Genomic DNA, 23,645 nt, shown 5'->3' with positions numbered 1-23,645 from the left:
ATGTGTACTACCATTGTTGTGAATTCTATATCTAGGGTGCTCTGGAACACTGAACAGAATGCTAACAAAGACACTAAGCGGTCATCACATCTTCTATCTTTTTGTTCTACTTTTTTGGAAAATTCACACATACTTAGGATAAACATATAGGATCTTCAGAGGAAAAACTGGGGAAGTTTTCTTGGCAAGCAAAGGTACAATCTAAATAACAGGAGCCCAAACAGTTTCCTAATCTTATTATGAATGCTACACAAAACAAAAGAGCCCTCGCCAATACTTAAATGTTTTACACAAAAAGCATGTGTTAAGAACAGAGACTAAAGCTGCACACCTGTAATTCCATCACTTGGAAGGCTAAAGCAGGAGAACCTGAAGTTCTAGGCAAATCTGGATTACAGAGCAAGCCTTGCTTTCATTAGAAGGAGAAAAAAGGCACAGAACCTGAAGTCAGACATCCTAGCATCAAATTTCCAATTATGTGACATCAAGCAAATTCTGCAGCTTTTGTATGTGTCCAGTACTTTCTTCAGGTATAATAACAGTGCTTATCCATATGTTGTTGTGTTTAAGGCACTAAGGACTTGGCATATAATAAATGATGAATATCAGCCCTTATTATTACTAATAACTGAGTCCCAAGAAAATGCTCAAAACCAAGTAATTCTGTTATAGGAACCAATTTGTAGGGCCATGATCATCAAAACATTGTTTTTATGTGGAAAATAATAGTATTACAACAACATTCAATGTGTTCAATTTAGAAACTACAAGTAGATGTTTTATTTTGGTACCCATTAGAATACAGTGAGACATGGATACAAACCCACAGGGGTGGGGAGCCAGTCCGGTGGTGGATAGCATGCTAGTATGTCCTGTCAACCTTCAGCACCAACCACCCCTAAAAAACAACACAAAAACTAAAACATATTCTTAATATCTACAATTATGAAATTCCAGTACATACCTGAAAGTATGAAACCTCTGAAGGGCCACCAGTGGAAACCTCTGTGACCACTGATAATGATTCAAATCACTTGATAGAAACAATGCAAGACAAGTGCCATCAATCTGCAAAATAATCACACACCCTCATACATGTGGTATCACTGCTAGAGTGCATCTGTTTGTAATACCGGATGCAACAATTTATACACATCTTTAGAAAGCTGTGACACACACTTCTGGTTTCAGCGATACTCATGTAGCAGGTAAAGGTAGGTAAAGCAGGTAAAGGGCTCCTCCTAGTCACAACGACCTATAAACATCAAAACTTCTGATCCCAATCCCATCAACAGTTGCACACCAGGGGCTAGGAAGTTGGCTCAGTGGTAGAGTGCTTGCTTTGCATGCCTGAGGCCCTGGGTTTAATTCCTCAGCACCACATAAGCAAAAAGGAGCCGGAAGTGGTGCTATGGCTCAAGTGGTAGAGCACCAGCCTTGAGCTGAAGAGCTGAGGAACAGCACCCAGGCCCAGAGTGCAGCAAAAAAATCCAAACCAAAACAACAACAACAAAAAAAACAGTTGCACACCAAAGGTTGATGAGCAAACAAATTCCCTGAAGACTATGATATTGTCTACACCTTGGGGAATTGTGAGAGCAAGATGAAAAAGGCTATGGAGAAAACTGATTTCGCAGTAGTAGGAGACTCAGTACTCAACAAAGAGTGGCTTCTGATAGCTTTCATTAGGTTCCAGTTAAATCATAGTCAAGTGGATCAGATCAATCTTTTCATTAAAGGAAAAAGCTTGACTAATTCCACCAAAAGTTTCTCATCTCTATAGTAATATCATCATTATTTTAGCTTAAAAATACTCTAATTATTTAAAAACAAATTGAAACTGAAAAAATAAAAAAAAACTTACTGTTATTCTTATTCCACAAGTAAACTAGCCACTATATTTTAAGAGAAATAATACAAGAAACCTAAAAGAAAAACTCACCCCTGTGACTCGAGCAATTTTGAACATCCCATAAGCATAAAGCTCAATAAATCCATAGCTTCCTCCAAGGACAAGAATATTTAATCTAAAAAAAATGTAACAAGCAGAGAACCAGTGAGCAACACAGATAATTGTGGTTGTTTTTTATATTTGTTGATTTTATTTCTACCCAATCTTTAAAAAATAATTAGCATGAACTTATAGTACAAAAGTGTTACACTGTGATATTTACAACAGGAATATAATATACTTTGATCAAATTTACTCTTAATCTATATTACTCTTTCTTAACTATCGTCTCTCCCTATCTATTCCTTCCTAAGTTTCTGGAGGGTTTCATGATGGTATTCCCATACATATATATTCACCTTCCCTCACCATCTCTTTTTCCTTTCTCCCTCCTGCTGGTTCCTCTTCTCTCTTTTAGATGACTGGGGGATTTTTAGCCAAAATATCAATTGTTACTGCTTTCATCTAATCTGAGTGCTAAAATTCCTCTTCAGGGAAAACTGATACGCTAAGTAAACACAGCAACTCTCAATATTCAATCACAACAGCCCATTTCTTTTGTTTCCGAAGAACAATATATATATATATATATATATATTATATATATATATATATTTCTTATAGCTAACATACTAATAATTGTATTCACATACAGACAATAACAAAACAGTTTTATCATGGGTATGACACAATGAAGAACTTGGATAATTAAAACTGAAATTTTAAAAATTCTAGTACTATCCTCTTTTACTTATTAAAAACAAGTATACTGCATTACTGCTAACACATGAAACAAAGAATGAGCACACAGTAAAAACAGCAAGATGGTGACATCTATTATTTGAAGACACTGAGTGTCTACAATGAGATAACATAACAAAAGATTTGCTCCTGAAAATTTGGAAATGTTCCTCCAATATGAAAAGTGATTTAAAGAAATCAGACTTATTTAAATTAGATTTAACTGACATCTCCCAAGAGTTTAATAATTTCATCAGAATTCTCCTCACTACAATATAAAAATAAATTGAGTCATCTTTCAACTAAAAAAATTATTTTATTTGAAAACAACAAAAAGGTATATCTTACCTAAATATTTTTGAGGTGCTGCTATAATGGAGAGAAAAGAGAGACAAAGGTAAAATGATACTCATTAGAGAAGTATGTACCAGTATTTAAAGCAGATTAACCTGCAAGATTAAGTCCAAAGAAATACAACTCTGATACTTATGTTTTTGGTAATGTGGGCAGCTTAGGTAAGAGAAGGTTTGACTCATCTTCAGCATTATAGAAGGATGCTAGAACACTAAAAGAAAGGGAAACCAGGCATTACAAAAACAGTAAAATGTTACTTCTCTTTCTATTAAAAATATCTATTTTTAAAGACCATTAGGAAGTAAAGATATACCAGACACCCTGGCTCATGGCTCATGCCTATAGTCCTAGCTACTCAGGAGGCTGAAATATGAAGATCACCGTTCAAAGCCAGCCCGGGCAGGAAAGTCAGTAAGACTCTTATCTCCAAAAAACCACAGAAAACCAGAAGTGGTGCTGTGGCTCAAGTGGTAGAGGGCTATCCTTGAGCTAAAGAGCTCAGGAAGAGAGCCCAAGCCCAGAGTTGAAGCCCCACAACCAACAACAACAACAAAAAGTAAAGATATGGCACAAATAGTTTACCTGTCTAATAATCACAAAAAAGAAATAATAAAAACAGAAATTTCTTTTGTTTGTAAAAACAAATGGACCTACTGTTATTCAACAGTTTTCTTGGGCTGGGAAGGTGGCTCATTGGTAGAGTGCTTGCATTGCCTACATGAGGCCCTGGGTTCGATTCCTCAGCACCACATAAGCAGATAAAAAAAGGCCGGAAATGGGGCTGTGGCTCAAGTGGTAGAGCATTTGCCTTGAGCTGAAGAGCTGAGGGACAGCGCCCAGGCCCAGAGTTCAGGCCCCAGGACCAGACCCCCCCCAAAATAAAACAAAAACAAAAACAGTTTTCTTAGCATAAAATGCCTTCGGCCAGGTGCCTGTAATCCTAGCTGCTTAAGAGGCTGAGATCAGAGGACCATGGTTCAAAGCCAGCCTGGGCAGGAAAGTCTCTGGGACTTTTGTCTCCCATTAACCACCAGAAAACAGGAAGGGGAGCTGTGCCTCAAAGTAACAGAGCACTAGCCATGGGCATGAACGCTTAGGAACAGCGCCTAGGCCCTGAGTTCAAGCTCTTATGACAGATAAAAACAAAAACACAAAAAATAAATCCACCTTTCATATATACTCAGTATTGGGATACTGAAGCTAGGATGGCAGGCATGTGAGGTACCCCACTGGTTTCAGTGAGTCCTTCATCAGCATTTTTTCTCTCTCCCCTTCACTCTCTCCCTCTCTCCCACTCTTTCTCTCTCTCTTTCCCCCCCCCCTCTGCACCTCTTTCACCTGATCTTCAGGAAGAGTGCCCATGGAGCCCATCTGTCCCTCTGAGCCATCTCAGCCCCTGAAGATCCATGAGGCAGAGGCTTCACCCCAGGTGGCTGTGTGGGGGTGATGGGGCCCTTTAAGAGGCCTGGCATAGTAGGCTCCCTGCAGCTCCAGCCCTAAGAATGCATTCTTGGGGGAGTGGGTTGTGAGCACACTGGGAAGTATGGCCTCTGTGGTCCTCTCCTTCCTGTCCACCATGGCACCTTCCATAGACATGGTTAGGTCTCTTCCACCACCACTACCACAAACATCCTCCAATGCCCCCGCACCTTGCCCACCGCTGTAACCTGAGGCACAGGCAGGGACCTTGTTAGGGGTCTCTCATCCTCACCCCAGATGTCAGGGGCCTAACCTGACACCTGCTCTGACCTCAGAATTGTGCTTGCTATGGGGACCACCCCTCCAAACCTAAGCATCTCCCTCTGCTGCCCCTGCTCATGGAATCCTGCCCCACAGGCCTGAACTCCAGGTTGTGGCTCCCATTGCTGTGTCTCTCCTTCTTCCTGAGTGTGGCCTGCTTCTGCCTATCACCTCAAACCCAGCACAGCGGAGTAGGGGGTGCATAAACATGTGCTGCCTACACAAACCCCAGAGGAGGAGGGAGACGGGAGGGCAGGGACCTGAGGTGGCCAGGAACTGAGTCATGGTGCCACATGGCTGATACAGCCTGGCACTGGCACCTGGCACTACCCTTAGTTGACATTTCTCCAGCTCGTGGACTCGGCACGGACTAAGGTGCCTGGCACTGGTGGAGAGGGATGGGGAGGGGACAGACTCCAGCTGGCATAGCCAAAAGTCCCTGTGGGTTCTTGCAAGGGACCCAGCTTGACAGACCATGGGACAGAACACAGGATGAGACAGTTTCCAGCCATGCCTGACATCGCTATGATGGGAGACCCAGGATGCAGAATTCAGAAAGCCCCAAAGCACAAGGAACACATTGACAATCCTGGGGCAAGGCGGGTCCCCTCCCCCCCCAAGGTATCTCACAGCAGATTACCCCAACAGGAGAAAGGCTGCACTGTGGGACACAGCCAGCTCCCAAGCATGGCCCAGGACCCTACCAGCTTCCTCCCAGTTGGGTGGGGAGTGGCTGCCTGGGGGGATGTGCATCCCAGGTTTGGAAGGGATAAACACACACACACACACACACACACACACACACACACACACACACACACCCTGATTAGGAACTCTGACCATTTCTTCCATCAGACCTCGATTCTGGAGGAAATGTTCATTCTCCACCCTGTGTCCTTTTAGACAATGCATTGTGAGCAGTCAGAGAGCTGGAACCGCATCCATCCCCTGTGAAACTCACTGGCCTCCCTGAGGCCTGTTGGGAAATCAAGTCTCACCACTGCTCCAGAAAGTTCCACTGGACTGACCAGCAACTCCACCACCATTCCTCACCTTGTATGACACCAACTTTCTGACCGACCTCCCGAACCCCCCCTCACCGGGGTGGATGTGGGCTGGGTCCTTGCTGACATCGCTGTGGTTGCTCTCATGGAATTGTCTAATGGTGCAGTATATAGGAATGAGGTGAGATAATCTTTATAAACCTGGAGGATTAAAGGATCTCGCTTCTCTCGCTGACGGGTATTTCGAGGATCTGGATGGACACATGCGTGCACAGAAGACTCGGCATTCCATCGCTGCATGGATGGTGACTCTGGATGTGATGGGCCGGGCCAGAGGACATGGGGGTCAGACGCCCAGAGGACACAGAGCACACACTAGAACCCGGTCTACCCAGGTAAGGAGTCTGGAAGCCAGAAGGTGATGTTCAGCTCAGCTAGTTAGGGCAGGCTTCCAACACTGGAGGACATCTTAAAGGACAGGAAGCATTTGTGTGGGGCCTGATGTGGGCATGGGAGGGCTTCCAGGAGGAGGAGGAGACAGCTTGCTCCTGGAATCCTAGCTACTCAGGAAGCTGAGATCAGAGGATTGTGGTTCAAAGATAGCCTAGATAGAAAAGTCCATGAGATTCTTATCTCCAGTTAGCTACCAAAAAGCTGGAAGTGCCCTTGTGGCTCAAGTGGGCCATGAACACAAAAGCTCACACACTCACACACACACACACACACACACACACAGACCAAACATGATTATCACTATGGGACAATGGAAGAAAAGGAAGAGAAAAGAGAAACAAACAGGACAATGCCTAATTTTGTGACACGTGGCAACTACGTGGAAACGATAGTTTCCATGAGAGTGATGAAGCTGGAAAGACAGCCTGGTTGAAGGGGTGTCGGGCGCAGACCACACTACACTGGGCCACCTGCGTGCAGCAATCTACAGAATAATTATTAACCAAACACCTGGCAGCCCAGATCCTAGGCAGAGTGACTCACACCTGGGGACTGAGGGAAGGCTGAGGGTAAGGTGTGAGACACTTGTTGGGTGTGCAGAACCTGGAGACCTGATGTTTGCAAACTCTGGCCTCTTTCCCTTCTTCTGCCTCTTAGTGAATTAGTTCAGCAAGCAATTGCTCTTGATGAAGATGTGGTGATCCGTGTGTGTGTGTGTATGAGCAAACACATCTTGCTCTGTGTGTGTCTCATTGTCTCTCTGTGTCTGTTTCTGTCTCCTCTCCCTCCCTCTCTCTCCACCTTCCTCTGTTTCCTTCTCTCCCTCTCTCTGTCTCTCTTCCTCCCCATCTCCCTTTCCCTAACCATGGCCTGCAGTCCATGCCTACAGCCATTCCCTTTCTCCACAGATCCTGTGTCCCTGTCCCCTTGTCCCCTTGTGGCTTACCTCTGCCCCCAAGTGTCCCCAGATGTGCAGGAGCGAGGCCGGCCGCATGCAGAGCTGGTGTGAAGGTGTCTTTATGTCCTTGACCTTGGACCACTGGCTGTATCCCTCTGAGCCTGACTCTTCTGGCCTATAAGGATAGCACTGCAAATGTTCTGGAATGTTAAATTGCGTCACAGATGGGGTAACCCATGCTCCAAGGCCCAGTGTATTTCAGTCATTCAAAAGCCATTAGCTGACACATAAAGACTTTTCCATCCTGACCCAGAATTCCCAGCAACAGTCTCAAGATAATGGGAGCCACCTTCCAGCCCAGCCAGGCTGAAAGGAAAGGTGAGTGAGCCAGTGTGACAGCACTCAAAGCATAAAGATTCACTGACTGTGGCAAAAAATAAAATAAAATAATGTAATATAGTATAATATAATATATACAACACTTTGTGTGTGGTACCCATCTTTATTTACACCCTTGTCTTAAGTGTTATTCCTTGCTGATGAGACTGAAAAGATCATAGCACAGTGAAAATTCCTGGAGAAGGTTGCAGATGAATGGATGGGGGGGTGGGGGTAGTCCTCCAAGATCTGTGGTGCACTGCTGCCCCCCAGTGGCCAGATCTCGGCCCAGGCAGGGACCTGGTAATCGGAAATCCAGCCCTTGTTCTAAACTCATTTTTTTAAAATAATTTTTCTTTTCTTTTTAGCAAGAACAGCTAAAGGGAAAATGGACTCTCCATAGCCAATACTATTTATCTAAGTCTAAACAGAATAGAACCCAATTAAGTCAGTGTAGGCACTGGCTGTTTGACCAAGTCAAAGCAAGTTCCTCTTTCCCTCTCACTGGGCATTCTCTCCCTATGAGTGGACCCCAGCCCATTATCCCCCGGATCACAGAGAGAGCCCCTCACAGTGCAGAAACCTCTCACAAGCCCCAAGGGTTCATCTTGGACTGGGGATCCCCCATTTATAGAGTTTGCCCAGTCTCTGGGGCATTTGTCCATTTCTACTTTCTGCCTCTGAGGGACACCTCCTCCCCCTGCCTCCAGCCAGCAGGGAGACACCGGGATGTTTACCAAACCTTGTTCATGACCACGGTGGCACATGGGCTTGGAGAAGGAGGACAGGACAGAGGGATGGGGGCTCAGGACAGAAGGACAGGGGTGCCTGGGCTCTGTGGAGCAGGAGTCAAGCCAGATGAGAAGCTGGGAAATGCCTGGTGGACTTTTCCAAATCTTCACAGAGGTGGAGGCCTGGGTCCCTCCCGCTCACAGCCCCAGCACAGCCTTGTGCTCAGGGCTTGGCCGTGCAGACACTCAGGATGCCGTGCAGACACTCAGGAAATCCAGACCCAAGACTGCATGATCTGAACCCAGAGAGTGGAAGGAGGGCTTGAGTTGTTGGAGAGGTCTCAGGGGTAGGAGCAGCTGGATGCTGCTGGACACTGTACCATGTGGGGCATGGCCTGGAGGGACAGGGCACAGCATGTTGCAGATAAGTGGAGAATGGTCCAGCTCTCACCGAGGAGGCCGAGGGCTGTATAAATGGCCATAGGAAGGAAGCAGAAGGGGACAGCTACGGAGCCCAGCCACAGACAGCAGCAATTTGAAGAGAGGGTGCAGGCCAGGGCCTCACTGCTGGCCTGAACGTATGACCTGTAAACACAGGAGGATGGAGGAGAGAGCTGACAAAGGGGCTAGGACATAGGGCCGGGAAAGAATGGCCTCACGCAGAGCCTGAGCATGGAGATGAGGGGATTGTGCCCTGGCGTGCGGCCTTTAGTCTGTCTTGGCAGGAAGGAGGCAAATGAGCACGTGGCTGTTATGAAGACAAGCAAGGTGAAGAAGTGGGACAAACAGGAGGCTGGACGAACGCGGTTGGTCTGTGGAGTGACTCAGTAATAACTCAGAGGACAATGCTCTGATCATGATGCTGTGTCTGGATGGAGTCTCCTTTCTGAGGCTGGGGGCTGGAGGTCTCAGATGGTGAGGATGGAGGTCAAGTGAGGGACAGGCTTTCTGCTTCATAGATGGAGCCTTCTAGTGCTCTCCTCACATGGTTGAAGGGTGAGGGAGCTTTCGCTCAAATGGTAGAGCACCAGCCTTGAGCCAAAACACACGAAGCCCCAGGATCAACCCAAAAGAAGAAAGGTTCTTCTTAATCACAACTGCCTCCCCTTCTGGCTTTTTGCTGATTAATTGGAGCTGAGAGTCTCTTAAACTTTTATGGCCTGGTTTGTGTTAGACCTCCATCCTCAGACCTCAGTTTTCTGAGTAGCTGGGACTACAGGTGGGTGTCTGGTGCCCAACAAAGACATCCTATTTAAAACAGGCAAATGATAGTGTTGATGAAGTAGATCTGCTATAGGCAGTCCCCAAAAATGATTTCCACAAATCATCTTTCTACAAATCCACCACTGGTGACACAGCTGCCTTGAACTTGAGGGGAGCCCAGCATGGAAGAGGCAGGGCCTCAGTTGGCTTTCCTGGAAATGGGTGACGGGTTTGAGATCCATTCAGAGAAAGGCACTCGGGGTGAACACTCTGCCACCCAAGGATAAGGCAACTTGTTGAAAAATGGCTAAGCAGGTGAGAGAGAAGAAGAAGACGGCCAGCCTAGGCAGGGAAGACAGACTACACCATGCCTCACCACACCCTCAGGGCATGAGTTCAAAAACCCACCCCAATCTGAGACACAGGGATACTCAAGAACACAACAGTGCAGCATACTCATGGGCCTGCACCGGCCTCCCCTCCCCTCTGCAGGGGGCAGCAGCATATAAACTCGTTTGCCCATGGAACCGTTATTGCTGACATAGAACTTGAAAATATGCATGTAGAATTAAAAAAAAACTTAGTTCACACTAAGAAAAGCAATTTTTGCAGGGATTTGCCAACTGTCCACAGACCCCGCTTTATCCTGTATACCTGCCCCATCTGTCCACAGAACCCACCTTTCTGCTGTTCACCTGCCCGGTCTGTGGCTTGCATACCCTCCAGTGAGTCTTCATGCACCTCCTCATGCAGAACTGCAGCTCACACTCTCCCTCTGTGGCTTGTGGAGCTCACCCCAATGCATCACGCCTCAAGCCCTCCTGCATGCTAGGGAGGAAGAGCATGGTGGAGGAGGCAGAGCTGCAAAAAGCACTGCAAAAAGCACCCCTTCTCCCACCCCATGCATCCTGCAGGGCCAGGCCTGACCAGAGACACTGCCCAAAGTGAGAAACACAGGGAGAAGCTACTAGCTACCTGGGAGGATCATGGATCAAGCACAGTCCAGGCAGAAAAGTTCATGCTACACAGACACACAGACACAGACACACAGACACACAGACACACACACACACACACACACACACAAACACACAGACACACACACACACACAAACACACAGACACACATAGAGCCAACAGAGAGTTTAGCCAGACATGCTGAGACCTTTGGGACTTCATCCCCTTGGAAGGGAGGTTGTAAGACAGGGCATGAGCCTATGGGAGGATCATGGCTCATGATCATCTGCAGGATGTGAGATCCTATCTCAAGAGGAGCCAAGGAAAAATGGGTCTAGTGGTGCTAGCAAGTAGAAGGCCTAGTACAGAAGGAAGGCAGAAAAGCAGAAAGGAAGGTAGAAAGGAAGGCAGGAAGGCAGTAATGAAGGAAGGAGAGAGAGAAGGAAGAGGAGGAAGGGGAGTAGGAGAAAGAGAAAATAACCTTTGACCTAGCATACTTTAGATCAAGTTTGAAGCCCAGGAGTCCCGGCCCTACTCGGGTGAGTGCAAGCTACCCAATGGCCACACACAGTGAAGCAGAGAGGTGGGCAGCTAGTCAGCAGCCCTGGCCTGCTAGATCCAAACCCAGTGTCTAGAGTTGAATCTGAGCATCAGAGTGAGAGGTTCTCCAGTCAGGGGCCACTACAGAGTGAGTCCCAAACCACATATACTTAGCAGTGATGGCAGGCAGGGTGGTGGGACTTGGTCTATATCACTGACTCAGTAAGAATCAGCTGGGGAGTGACACAAGTGCCCACGATCAGCCTGGACCCACTTACATTGTCATTTAGTTAGTCTGAGGTAGGCCAGAGGTAGTGCCTGCACAGCCATCACCATGAACCATGACACACCACACACACACACCAATAGACTTGGGAAACGGGCAGAAGACAGCAGCATATTTGAAGATAACTAGGCAGAAATGGTATTCTGTTGACATGAGGCTCAGTTCTTATGAGAGAAGGGACAATTTCTTTCCTGTCCTTGGAGAACAATGGGAGTCAGGAGTACTAAGGGACGTGGTGTAAGTCACTAGCAAACTTGAGCAGGCTCAGAGCCCCCTGCATCCCCAGGACATCTCCCGCTCCCACAGCCCTGTACTTGCTGGGGTATCTGCTTCTCGACAGCCCACCAGGGAGACCTCAGTCATTATTCATTCACTGCAAACTAGCAAATTGGAGTTCATTATTTGGACAGATCTAATTGCAAATACAACTTTGTGGAAATTAAATAAAGCCACCACTGTAAGTGGCACAAAGTCTTTAAAGGGGATACTTGCACATCTAGCTAGGACATTGAAGCTGCAGGAGTGTTTGGGGATGCCACCATATTTTTCCTATAACAACCTCCCTCCAGTTTACAGACCAGCCTCTGCTGGAGAAGCCAGGAGGCCTGAGGAGCTCTTCCTACTTTCTTATGTTTTCCTGGTTCTCCATAGATGTGGTTTTGTTACAGAACCACAGCAATTTTGCTGGCACTCACTTCAATACCACCACTGCCTGTGGACCCCTAGCCAGACACGCAGGAACCCAGATGTGGGGGACCTCCAGCAGATGAGGAATCCAGGTGATGCCTGAAGAGAAATGGGAGCCAGCCACACCCCAGAGTCAGCCATTGAGCAGGGTGCTCGCACAGTGGAACCCTGCTCACCCATGAAGAGGAAGAGGAAGGCATCTGCATGGTCTGCAGGAGAACTAATGGAGCTGGAGAACATTGTGTTAAGTAAAATAAGCCAAACCTGGGAGGAGCAGCCCTGCATAGTTGAAATCAGGGCCTACAACTCAACATGAAACAAAACTAAAGGCACAAATACCAAAGAGGGCTCAGGGGCCCCGCCGGGGGAAGAGTGGCAAGGGGAGTGGTGTGGGATGAATAGGAAGAGCACACATATGTGTGTAACAGAGTAGCAAAACATCTTTAAATTTTTTTTAGCCAGCCGCTGGTGGCTCACGCCAATAATCCTAGCTACTTAGGAAGAATGGAGGTTCAAAGCCAGCCCAGGCAGGAAAGTCCATGAGATTCTTATCTCCAATTAACCACTAGAAAACCTGGAAGTGACACTGTGGCTCAAGTGGTAGAGTGCTCGCCTTGGGCTGAAGAGCTCAGGGACAGCACCAGAGTTCAAGCCCCAAAACCAACAAGAACAAAAAACAAATATTTAAACACAAGAGGAGGGATAATGGAACTGTGCGGCATGACAGGAAACTGAGTGTACTGTGTTCACGTGTAAAGATTCCATATTTAGCCCAAGTGCAATTTTTTCTAAATAAAACACAGTAAGTACAACTTTGGGAGCCCTGAACAAAAAGCAAAGGCGAGCGAGTCAGATAAAGAAGCAAGGTTAGAAGACCAGCAAAGAAGTGTCTCAAGCAAGAGGAGCCCCCAGCTAGCTCCTATGCTGCAGGGGGTGCGGCTGGGTAGGATACAGGGGAGGGGCCTTGGAGAAGAGCAGAGACCCTCCTCTCTCTCTCCCAGAAGAACATTCTGGCTGCAGGAGGCACAGAAAGAGGGCCAAAGGGGAGCACTTCTCCCTGGCAGAAAAGTGCTCTGAACTGGAACTCAGGACCCTGATCTCATTGCCTGCCTGGCCCATGAGCCAGCTGCATAATTTCCCTACTTAATTTCTTAATTGATTAAATGGAGTAAAATACTTATGGCATCTTCCTCCTGGGGTGGGGGCAGGAGGGAAATGAACGATGAACGATTTCTCGCTGCGTTGAGGCCACAAACCAAGCTGAGTTGGACAGCAATGGACAAGTCCAGGAATGACACCCAGGAGCTTGGCCCTGAGGATTCCTAGGTCCTGAAGTAAAGAAGGAAAGTTGCCAGGGAACAAGGACCCAAGCTGCAATCCCAGCAACTTGGAAGGTAGAGACCAAGCAGGATGGCTCAAGGTCAGCCAGCACAAGAGAACTCCAGAGATTCCAACTCACTGAAGGTGAGTGGCACAGGCCTGTCACCCCAGCCCTGTGGGAAAGCAGAAATAGGGGGACCACAGCCCAGGTCAACCTGGGCACAAATTGAGTGGAAAAACAAGGTTAAAAAGGGTCTGGGGTGGGAGTCAGTGACAGATGCCTACCTAGCAAGCACAAGGAGTTGGAAGGGAGGGAGGAAGGAGAACACGAGGGAGGAAGGGAGGGAGGGAGGATGGCCCCAGCTCTAGGCCCAGGAATTCTCAGAGGAACACAGATGAACATTCAACCCCAACAAGCAGAGTCTGAGATAAGACAACACAGATCTGAAAGGCCCCAATTGCAAGCCAGACCCTTCTTTGCCTTGCACAGGACTCCCAGTGGCTGCCACTGGACATCTGCAGGCCATCCTTCCAGATCGATTCCTCCTAAGCTGAAAACATCAGAAGTCAAAAATACCCTGAGTACGTTCAGGGTGCCAAAGATCCAGTACAGCTCACACAGGGACTCAGGCCTCCACCCTCACCACCTCGGGGCTGCCGCATCACTGCACCCCAGAAGAGCCACCCATCACTTGCCCAGAGCAAGACCACAGATCCCAACTGAGCACTCATCCCCTCCATGCAGCCACACAGCTGAGAACCCCTAAGTCACACCATTGTACATCAGGGACTAGTGGCAGTTCATGCCTGTAATCCCAGTTTATCCAGCCACCGTGGCAAAGGCTGATCTGCATGTGCAGATGCCTCACACCATGCATCACAAACACACGCCCATACGCACAAACCTGCATGCTGTATGTGCACGTGTACACACTGACACACATCTATGGCCTCATTCTATGCATCCCAAACACATGCCCATGCATGCACACCTACATGCACACATACATATATGCATACCACAGCTCACATATGTGTATATGCACACACACATCCCTGGGGTGCCACAGGGGTTGGGTGGAAGTTGGCAGCCTTTTTGCCTGGGGCCACCCTCAGATTGGGATCCTCCTACCTCAGCCTCCCTAGTAGGTGGAGTCACAGTTGTAACCTACCACATTTGGCCTATTGATTGAAATGAAGTTTTGCTGCTTGCTACTTTTGTACTAGCCTCAACCTTGGATACTCCTGATATCTGCCTCCTGAGTAGCTGGGATTGCAGGTGTAAGCCACCGTGCCCAGCTCTTGTATATTTTATTATTATTGTTATTATTATTTTATTTTTGAGTCTAGTTTGCATGTGTAAAGGAAGGCAGATGGGACTTGCCTTTCCATGTCCAGGAAAGGTGACCATGGTGGTGCATTGGCCAGGGGGATTATGGTGAATTTCCCACAGGCAACCTGGCTCAGTGAGCGATTAAGACTGGAAGCTTTGTCCTGCTCAGTTTTTAATGTCCCATTGTGGTGGTTCAGACTGGAGGCCTCGCAGGAGGAACTCCAGAAGGCAACGGTGTTGTGGCTCTGGCCCCCTGAGCCGGCAACGCGAGAGCCTGAGAAATGGCACCAGGGTCTCCTTTTGACACATCACAAATCATTATGTTAAATCCAGTGTCCAGGCCAGCATGGGGGATGGCTGAGAAGGGACTAGAAGGTTCTTTCACGTCAGGGTTTAGCGCCAAGGGCGATTCCTTGGCTTTTTCTGATAGCTCTGAGCATGGAATCAGACAAGGTTTCAGTCAAAGATTGTTATATTTTAAAAAGCAACACTCTGATTAGATATTTAATAGATGGCTCTGACAGCGGAGTCAATCAACGTGACTTATGTTTCCCATGAACTCTGCAGGGAGGGAAAAGTCTCGGGCTTTCCAATGTGTTTAGAAGGAAAGGCACTCCCCAGAGCCCCACTGGTCACACGCCTACCGCAGAGAGCTGCGCCTCCACACACAGCCGGTCCCAGATATCAATGGGGTCTAAGTGTATGTGCTACTTGGTTCTGCCTTGCTGCTAGACTTCCTTGTGCATAGAAGATCCGGGCCTCCTTCCCAGGGAGGCCTCTGGCCAGCAGACTCTCTTGTTCCAAGTGAATTTGACCCAACTCATCCATTATTCACTTGCTAAGTAAAAGCAATAGACAAAAATAAATGAACTACTCTTTCTAATGGCAAGTGCAACTGGCCATTTGGCTAAACTAAGGCTTGATGGTGGGGGTCAGAATAGTGGTGGTACATTTTACAGATGAAGAAGGTGAGCTGTAAAAAAAAAGGCTGGTCAAATGTGGTGGCTTACACCTGTAATCCCAGCTTCTCCAGAGAAAGTAATCAGGAGCATTGAAGTTCTCTAGGGCTTTCCAGGCCAAAAAAAGTTAGGGAGACCTTGTTCTTAATGAGCAAATCAGATGCAGCTGACACATATGCACACCCAGCTGTGCAAAGAAGGAGAATCCACTTGAGGCCAGTCTGGGCAAAAACAGGAGATCCCTCCTGAAAAGTAAATAACTCCAGAAAATGGGCTGGGAATATGGCTTATGTGGAAGGAAGGAGAGGGGGATAGAGGGAGGAATGGAGGGAAAAAGAAAAAGAGAGAGAGGTTAGACTGTTCACAGCATGCCTTGGAATGACAAAGGGTTTATGGCAAATTAACTTTCAGTATTCAGATAATTCAATTAACAACACCACCCCTCTGAGCAATTGGTTAATTGAAGTTTTACTGTATACAAAGCGTCACAGAATGTCATCTCACAATACTGTCTACACCAGAAATGGAAACAAGGACAGAATTCTGTGTGAGAAATGCCAGATCCCATCATCTGTCAGCCTGCCTTTCAGCCATCTTCACCCCTCCCCTCCTTTCCCCCTTCCTTTTCCCTTCCCTTCCTCCACTTGTCCCCTGTCCTCCTCTTACCCCTACCCCCTCCCCTCTCTTTCTCTCCTCAAAGATCTTGGTTCCACCTGCCCATCCATCATCACTGCTCTGATCCTTTGCCTCGGCTCATGCAGGACCACAGCACCCTGCACCCTTCCAGCCCCTGGAGCCCCCACCACCTCTGCCCACTTCTCCTTCAATTGCCTTCCATAGGGCTCACCTTCATCTCCTCTCTGTGTTTCTTCCATGCTGAAAAAGCCTCTCTGTCCAGACAGAGCCATGGAAGGATTGGATGCATCGGACACGAAGAGCCTCTACCAGCAGAACATGTTAGTACACTCCTATAATCACAGCCAACTGAGAAGTAGAGGTAGAAGAAGTTCCAAGATCCAAGGACTCCCAGCCTGGCTATTCCAACATGAATTTAACCTAGTTTAACCAAGCCTTGCCTCAGTGGACGGTGATGGGCCACCTGCTCCACCTCCCGTTCCTCTTGATATTTTTTTAAAAAAAATTCCACTGTCATTTGCTTCCCTGCAGTCCCAGGCCCTCATTTATCCTGCCTTGGCTGCACCCCCTACTTTTTTAGAAAATAAATCCCTTTACTCATTCCAATTCATATCTCTACATCCTCACCTTAGGAGGTGACCAAAGTCAAGTGGATCAAATTCATTTGCACTAAAGCAGGTGTGGCTTAATACGGTCCTCCTTCTGGGTAAGTGTTGCATTTTAAAATACCCTCATCTGCCTGGGAATGTGGCTTAGTGGTGGAATGCTTGCCTAGCATGCATGAAGCCCTGGGTTCGATTCCTCAGTACCATATAAACTGAAAAAGCCAGAAGTGCCTCTGTGGCTCAAGTGGTAGAGTGCTAGTCTTGAGCAAAAAAAATTGTTCCAGGACTGATAAAAAATAAAATAAATAAAATAAAATGCCACATCCTACCCCTGGACTTATGCTATGCAGTGTAGTACCACACAGGCAAACTGAAGTTATCTTTCTGCTTAGCCAACACTAGAAGGATACTTATTGGTTTAGAGAAGTCATCCTTGGAAGCGTTTTGGCTTCTCTAATCGGCAGTGTTAACTGCTGCTTTAACCTCCTTAACATCTCAGATAAGTGCCCTGGAACTTTGCCTCTTGGCATCCCTTGGCTATCCATCCTAACAGTTTACTGCTTAAATAAATTTTTGTCATACTTGTTCCCAGGCACCCTAAGCTTGTTCACAAACTAGTCCCAAAGGGGCCCTTGGAGTCTCTTATCCTATCTGGATCCAAACCACATAGGAAACAGAATCCTTTCAGTTGTTTCTCCAGCCTGTCTGGAGGCCACTGCTGCCTCAAGCTACATTTGGTGGGTTGCTCTTTCCCACAAGGGGGCCTTGGCTGGGACACTGGACCCCTCTGCCTAACACCCCACCCCTTGCTGCCCCAGTTTCCACTTCTCACTAACAAAGTGGCTAAGAGCACTGTCCTAAAATTGGCTATGGTCACCTTCCCAAAAATCCTGTGTCCTCCTCTCCAGGCACATCTCTCATAGATCTGCCTGAATAGTAAAGGCATGCCGGCTTATGAAGGTGATGGGAACATGGATGTGGATCACTTTGTTTGGACTACCTGCTTCCCTGCCTTGGAGTTTCTTTTCCTTGCCCATAATGAGTAAAATGCTATCAACTTGGTATTTCCAACCTAAAAGAAACATTAATGGAGACTCTCTCTTGACAATAAATATACATTTACCACACCTCAGATTGTAAGATTCACCCCTATCTGAAAACCATGATCCTCCCAAGTAACTAGAATATAGAGCACACAGAAGCCCTGAGCTTCCTATTGCTTTATTAGGATTAACTCTGGTCCTAAACATTGTCACTCTTTCTCATTCTTCTATTACTCTGGCTCCCATCATGAAAGGTGCTTCTGATATGTTCCTGGTACTAATTTAGCTACATTTGAGAGGACACTTTTTTGTTCCCATAGGTTACTAGATAAGAGAGTGGTTGGCTTCAAAATGTAACTCACTCTACCTCCACACACAATTTTGGCCTCCAGGAATGTGAGATAATTCATTTTGGTTGTCTATATATTCTGTAGGTAGTACTTTGTTATAGCACCTCTAGAAGAATAATAAAGAAGCCTGTTGGGGTTTGAATGGTCAAAGACAGCTTCTCTGAAGGGATAATGGTTAACATCTGTACTGTCTTACAGTAACACTGTTCCAAGCAGAGGAAAGGTCAAATGCATGATTCCCAAAACAGAAATTTCTTTTTTTGCGGGGGGTTCTGGTGGTGGGGTCTGAACTCTGGGCCTGAGCGCTGTGCCTCAGCTCTTCAGCTCAAGGCTAGCGCTGTACCACTTGAGCCACAGAGCCACTTCCAGTTTTTTGCTTTTTGCTTATGTGGTGCTGAGGAATTGAACCCAGGTCCTCAGGCATGCAAGGCAAGTGTTCTACCACTGAGTCAACTTCCCAGCCCTGCAAGACAGAAATTTCAAAGGAGAGAAAGACAGCTAACCTACCTGTGGCACAACACATGGGGCACATGATAAATACTGTTTGGAAGCACAGAAACCTTCCTTTCCTGCCTCACAGGAATAGTACACAGAATGGGATGCTGAGGGCCATCCTTGGTTCAGAACTGAGAACATTTTTTTCCATCATAAAAGGACAGAAGGGAGAGGATGTATGAGCAGATATAGGACAGTCTTATCTAATTCTTTTCAATAATTCTAAGACAATATCATTATGTGAGTATAACAATATGAGAAAAATGACATCTCAAGAAATGTTGAAAGGGATGAAACGCAACAAAATGCACTTTATTCATAAACAACTTTGTTGAGTGAAACTCCTTTGTACATCTACATGAAGAAAAAAACACTAAAAATACATTTAAAATTTTAATTAAGGGCTGGGAAGTGGCTCAGTGGTAGAGTGTTTGCCTTGCATACATGAGGCCCTGGGTTCAATTCCTCAGCACCACATAAGCAGAAAAATCTAGAAGTGGTGCTGTGGCTCAAGTGGTAGAGTGGCAGTCTTGAGTTCAAGAGCTGAGGAACAGCACTCAGACCCAGAGTTCAGGTCCTACCACTGATAATTAAAAAAAATAATTAAAAATATAAAATGAATGATAAAATGTAACATCTGAGGGAAAAAGTGAATTTAAAGGAGTACCTTCGACATATCCTTGTACTTCTCATTGTTGCAACAGGTCCACCTGTATCCTCAAACGACTTGTTTTTCCCATCTCCTCCACAATTTATACTGACATCAAATATAGTGAAAGCAGGGGTTATACTGTGGGGGAGGGACATACAAAGGAACAAAGAGATAATCTTATTAATGCGTTACAAACAAATGAATGAAATAAAAAAGCATATTACATATCTAAGGGTTCATTTTCCTAACATCACATTATCTGACCTTTTCTGCTTAACTCATACATATACTAGATATTGCAAATAAGGGAAACCATGGGACCTATGTTTCTTTGGGCCTGGCTTACTTCACTTAATATAATTTTTTCCAAGTATTTCCATTTCCTAACAAATGGGGCAGTGCCATTCTTTCTGATGGACGCATAGATTTCCATTGTGTATATATTCCACATTTTCTTGATCCATTCATCTACTGAGGGGCATCTGAGTTGGGGAGGAGGGGGGAGGATTGGTTGGTAGGGAGGTAGGGGGGAGGTAGGGAAGGGATGTGAAGGGTAAACAAAGGAGGAGGCTGCAATGCTTGGTAAGAAATGTATGCATTATCCTGCCCATGTAATTGTAACCCCTCTGTACAGTATGTTCACAAAAAAAATTAAATTAAAAAAATAAAGGAGTACCTCCTAGGATTGGCAGTTTCGGGTATGTTCATTTGGGGTTTTTGGCTACAATTTTGCCTGATTTTTCCCTAATAATGCTCAGTTCTTAGATGTAGTTTCAGTGGAGAAATAGTTGAGATTAATGAGAGTGATGGCATTGACCATGAGTTCAAGTCCATGCCTGATAATAAAGTAAGCTTTTGAGAGACTGGTTAAGGTAAGTTAAAAAACAAATGCCTATGGTTTCCCTTATTTTCAATAACTAGTATATGTCTGAGACAAGCAGAAATGTTCAGATAAGTTGATGTTAGGCAAAATGAACCCAAAGATAAGGACTCAAATACTATTTCTTGCTATTGTTTCTAGCATATTTATAAGATGATTTATTTGTTGCTTTGTATGTCCCTCTCCCATGGTATAATTCCTGTTTTCACTACATTTAATGTTGGTATAATTTGGGGAGTGGACGGCAAAAAACAGATTGTTTACATAGGGATATGAGTGGACACATTGCAACAATGAGATGTACAAGATGTTATGTTGAAAAATGACCTTTACAACTTTGGTGGGTGGGAGGGTGGATGGGGAAACAAAGGAGGCAACAGTGTTTGATAACCCCTCTGTATGGTATTTTCACAATAAAAAATCTTCTTAATTAAAAAAAGAAAAGATTTCAAAAAACAAATGCCTTTACCTCTTTTTTTCCCATGTCAACTTGGGACAAGATACCTGCTAAAAGTCGCAGAAACATGGCACCCTAAGACCAAACGATAAAGGGTTTGAAATGCTCAATGGCAAGTTAGACGACATTGTAGAAAAGAAAATACATTCTTAGTATTACAAACAAAGAAATAATAACTTTTTAACAAGTAAAATAGATTCACCACAGGGAAACAAACTGAAAGGACCAAGTTTACTATTTTCTAAAAGTCATGCGCAGATATAGATGTGCCTCAGTTTATAAGATTAAGCCCAATGTGTTTTGTTTTCTCTTTGTGTTTTTTATGAATCAGAGTCTTAGGCTCTGTTCTCTTCAAAGCTAAATAGCCCTAAACATATAAAATGAAGTTGACATGGGAGAAAGAAAGGGGTCTCACCCTATCAGCAGACTCTTTACTGTCCCAACATCCACTCTACATTTAGCACACAGATTTGTACATGTAGACCTCCATGAAAGATGAGCATGGAGGCTACTGTAGCCACTGCCTATCTCTACAGACACACAGCAATGATCCAACCATGGACAGATAGGAAAATGAAAAGAAAGAAAAAACAAGATATGACAAGGAAGAAAGAGAAAGATACAAGGACAAAAGAAAGAAGGAAGACAGGATGAGGAAAAGTAGATGAAAGAATAGGAAATTGAAAGGCAAAGGCAGCAGAGCCATAGAAGTAATCAAAAACTGTGAAAAAGCAGAAAAAAACAAAAACAAAAAGCAAAGTAACAATAACCTCATTTCTATTTGAGTTCATTTTTATAGATATTATTCTATATAATTATAAGCACATAGCTATTGAGCCTCTAGTGATCATCTCCTAAGATTATCCCCTTTTGGCATCACTGTGTGATTGTTTAGAGTTCTGATTATCATGTCCAGGTGTCCCCTGTATCATTTCCCTTGTATGTAAGTTTATCTGTTTAAAGGAGGGTAAATGGGAACACAGAAATGATAATAAATAGGATGAACAAATACTGCAGTGATATTCACTAGACACTATGTTGAAAATGAACTATCGAATTCTAGGGCAAAGGGATTGGGGGAAAATGAGGAGAAAAGGACAAAAGAGGTGACACTATACAAAATGAAATATATTCACTACCTGTCTTATGTAACATTAACACACTGTAAAATACCTTAAAAACAAGGAATTAAAAAATCCCAAAAAAAGAAATCAACACAGAATGTTGTAAGAAACAGCAAACCATGTCAGCATGAAGATTTTCCAGATAGTTCTCTAGCAATAATACCAACAAATGTAACAATAATAGTTATTATGGCATGCTAATGCTTTGTTCTAAGTGTTACATAGGTTAGATTTATTCACTTACATAATTTTTTAATTTTTATTTATTTTATATTGTGAAAATACTGTACAGAGGGGTTACAATTACATGGGCAAGATAATGAGTACATTTCTTATCAAGCATTGTAGCCTCCTCCTTTGTTTTCCCTTCACATCCTTTCCCAGCCTCAACCAGCCCCCCACCCAATCCCCGCTCCACCAAAGTTGTAAAGTTCTTTTTCGACATCACAACTTGTACTTCTCATTGTTGCAATGAGTCACTTGTATCCTTATTTAAACGACTTGTTTTTCCCCTTCCCCTCCACAAATTATACCGACATCAAATACAGTGAAAGAAGGGGTTATACTGTGGGAGAGGGACATACAAAGCAACAAAGAAATAATCTTATAAATGCGTTAGAAACAAATGCATGAAAGAAAATAACACTTGAATACATATTTTAGTGTTCATTTTCCTAACATCACCTTATCTGACCTTTTCTGCTTAACTCATACATATACTAGCTATTGCAAATAAGGGAAACCATGGGACCTAGGTTACTTTGGGCTTGGCTTACTTCACTTAATATAATTTTTTCCAAGCCTTTCCATTTCCTAACAAATGAGGCAATGTCATTCTTTCTGATGGAGGCATAGAATTCCATTGTGTATATATACCACTTTTTCTTGATCCATTCATCTACTGAGGGGCATCTGGGTTGCTTCCATATCTAAGCTATAGTAAATAATGCTGCAATAAACATAGTTGTGCTGGGAGCTTTAGTGTGGTCTTGTTTGTAAACATTTGGGTAAATGCCCGAAAGTGGGATTGCTGGGTCATAGGGGAGCTCTATTACTCAAGCTGATTCAAAACTTTGGCAAAGTAGCAGGGTATAAAATTAACCCCCCAAAATCAATGGCTTTTCTGTAAGCCAACAATTAGAAAAGTGTGGCTGAAATTAGGAAAGCAACTCCATTTGTAATAGCTCCACAAAAAATAAAATACCTAGGAATTAAACTAACCAAAAAAGTGAAGGACCTCTATGATGAAAACTTTAAAAACTTGAAAAAGGAAATCAAAACAGAACTTACAAAATGGCAAGAACTCCCATGCTCCTGGATTGGAAAGCTTAACATCATGAAAATGGCAATAATTCCCAAGGCTACCTACAAATTAAGTGCAATACCAATCAAAATTCCCACCTCATTCTTCAAGAAAATGGAAGAGGCAATCCAAAATCTCATATGGAACAATAAAAGACCCCGAATAGCAAAAATGCCCCTCAACGGAAAGAAAACTGCTGGAGGAATATCAATACCAAATTTCAAACTCTACTATAAAGCCATAGTAATCAAAACAGCTTGGTACTGGTACAATCCTCAGGACAAATGGAATAGAATTGAAAACCCAGAAATGAGCCTACAGACCTATAGCCATCTAATCTTAGAAAAGGGAGCTAAAAAAACTAGAATGGAAGAAAGACAGCCTTCCCAGTAAATGGTGCTGGCAAAATTGGTTAAATACTTGTAGAAAACTAAAGCTGAATCCTTATCTATCACCCTGCATCATAATCAACTCCAAATGGATCAAAGACCTCGGAGTCAAAGCAGACACTCTGAAAACATTACAGGATGGAATAGGAGAAACCCTAGGTCTCCTTGGCGCAGGC

The 23,645-nt window shown here is 44.8% G+C and overlaps 1 protein-coding gene across 1 annotated transcript in view; it reads right to left on the bottom strand.

Annotated features, from left to right (window-relative positions):
* LOC106002768 (anaphase-promoting complex subunit 4-like) overlaps positions 1–23,645 on the bottom strand; it is a 99,420-nt gene that overhangs the window by 23,733 nt on the left and 52,042 nt on the right. Inside the window, 9 exon segments of the mRNA XM_013037572.1 lie at positions 951–1,026; positions 1,029–1,068; positions 1,943–2,031; positions 2,920–2,960; positions 3,041–3,068; positions 3,184–3,268; positions 7,190–7,341; positions 8,702–8,835; positions 14,628–14,850. Of these exon segments, the coding sequence (XP_012893026.1) occupies positions 951–1,026; positions 1,029–1,068; positions 1,943–2,031; positions 2,920–2,960; positions 3,041–3,068; positions 3,184–3,268; positions 7,190–7,341; positions 8,702–8,835; positions 14,628–14,850 (868 nt within the window).

Source organism: Dipodomys ordii, unplaced genomic scaffold, assembly GCF_000151885.1.
Source record: "Dipodomys ordii isolate 6190 unplaced genomic scaffold, Dord_2.0 Scaffold1000000727, whole genome shotgun sequence".
Lineage (NCBI taxonomy): Eukaryota > Metazoa > Chordata > Mammalia > Rodentia > Heteromyidae > Dipodomys > Dipodomys ordii.
Note: the sequence above shows the minus strand (reverse complement) of the source record. Positions and strands in the feature narration are given on the sequence as shown.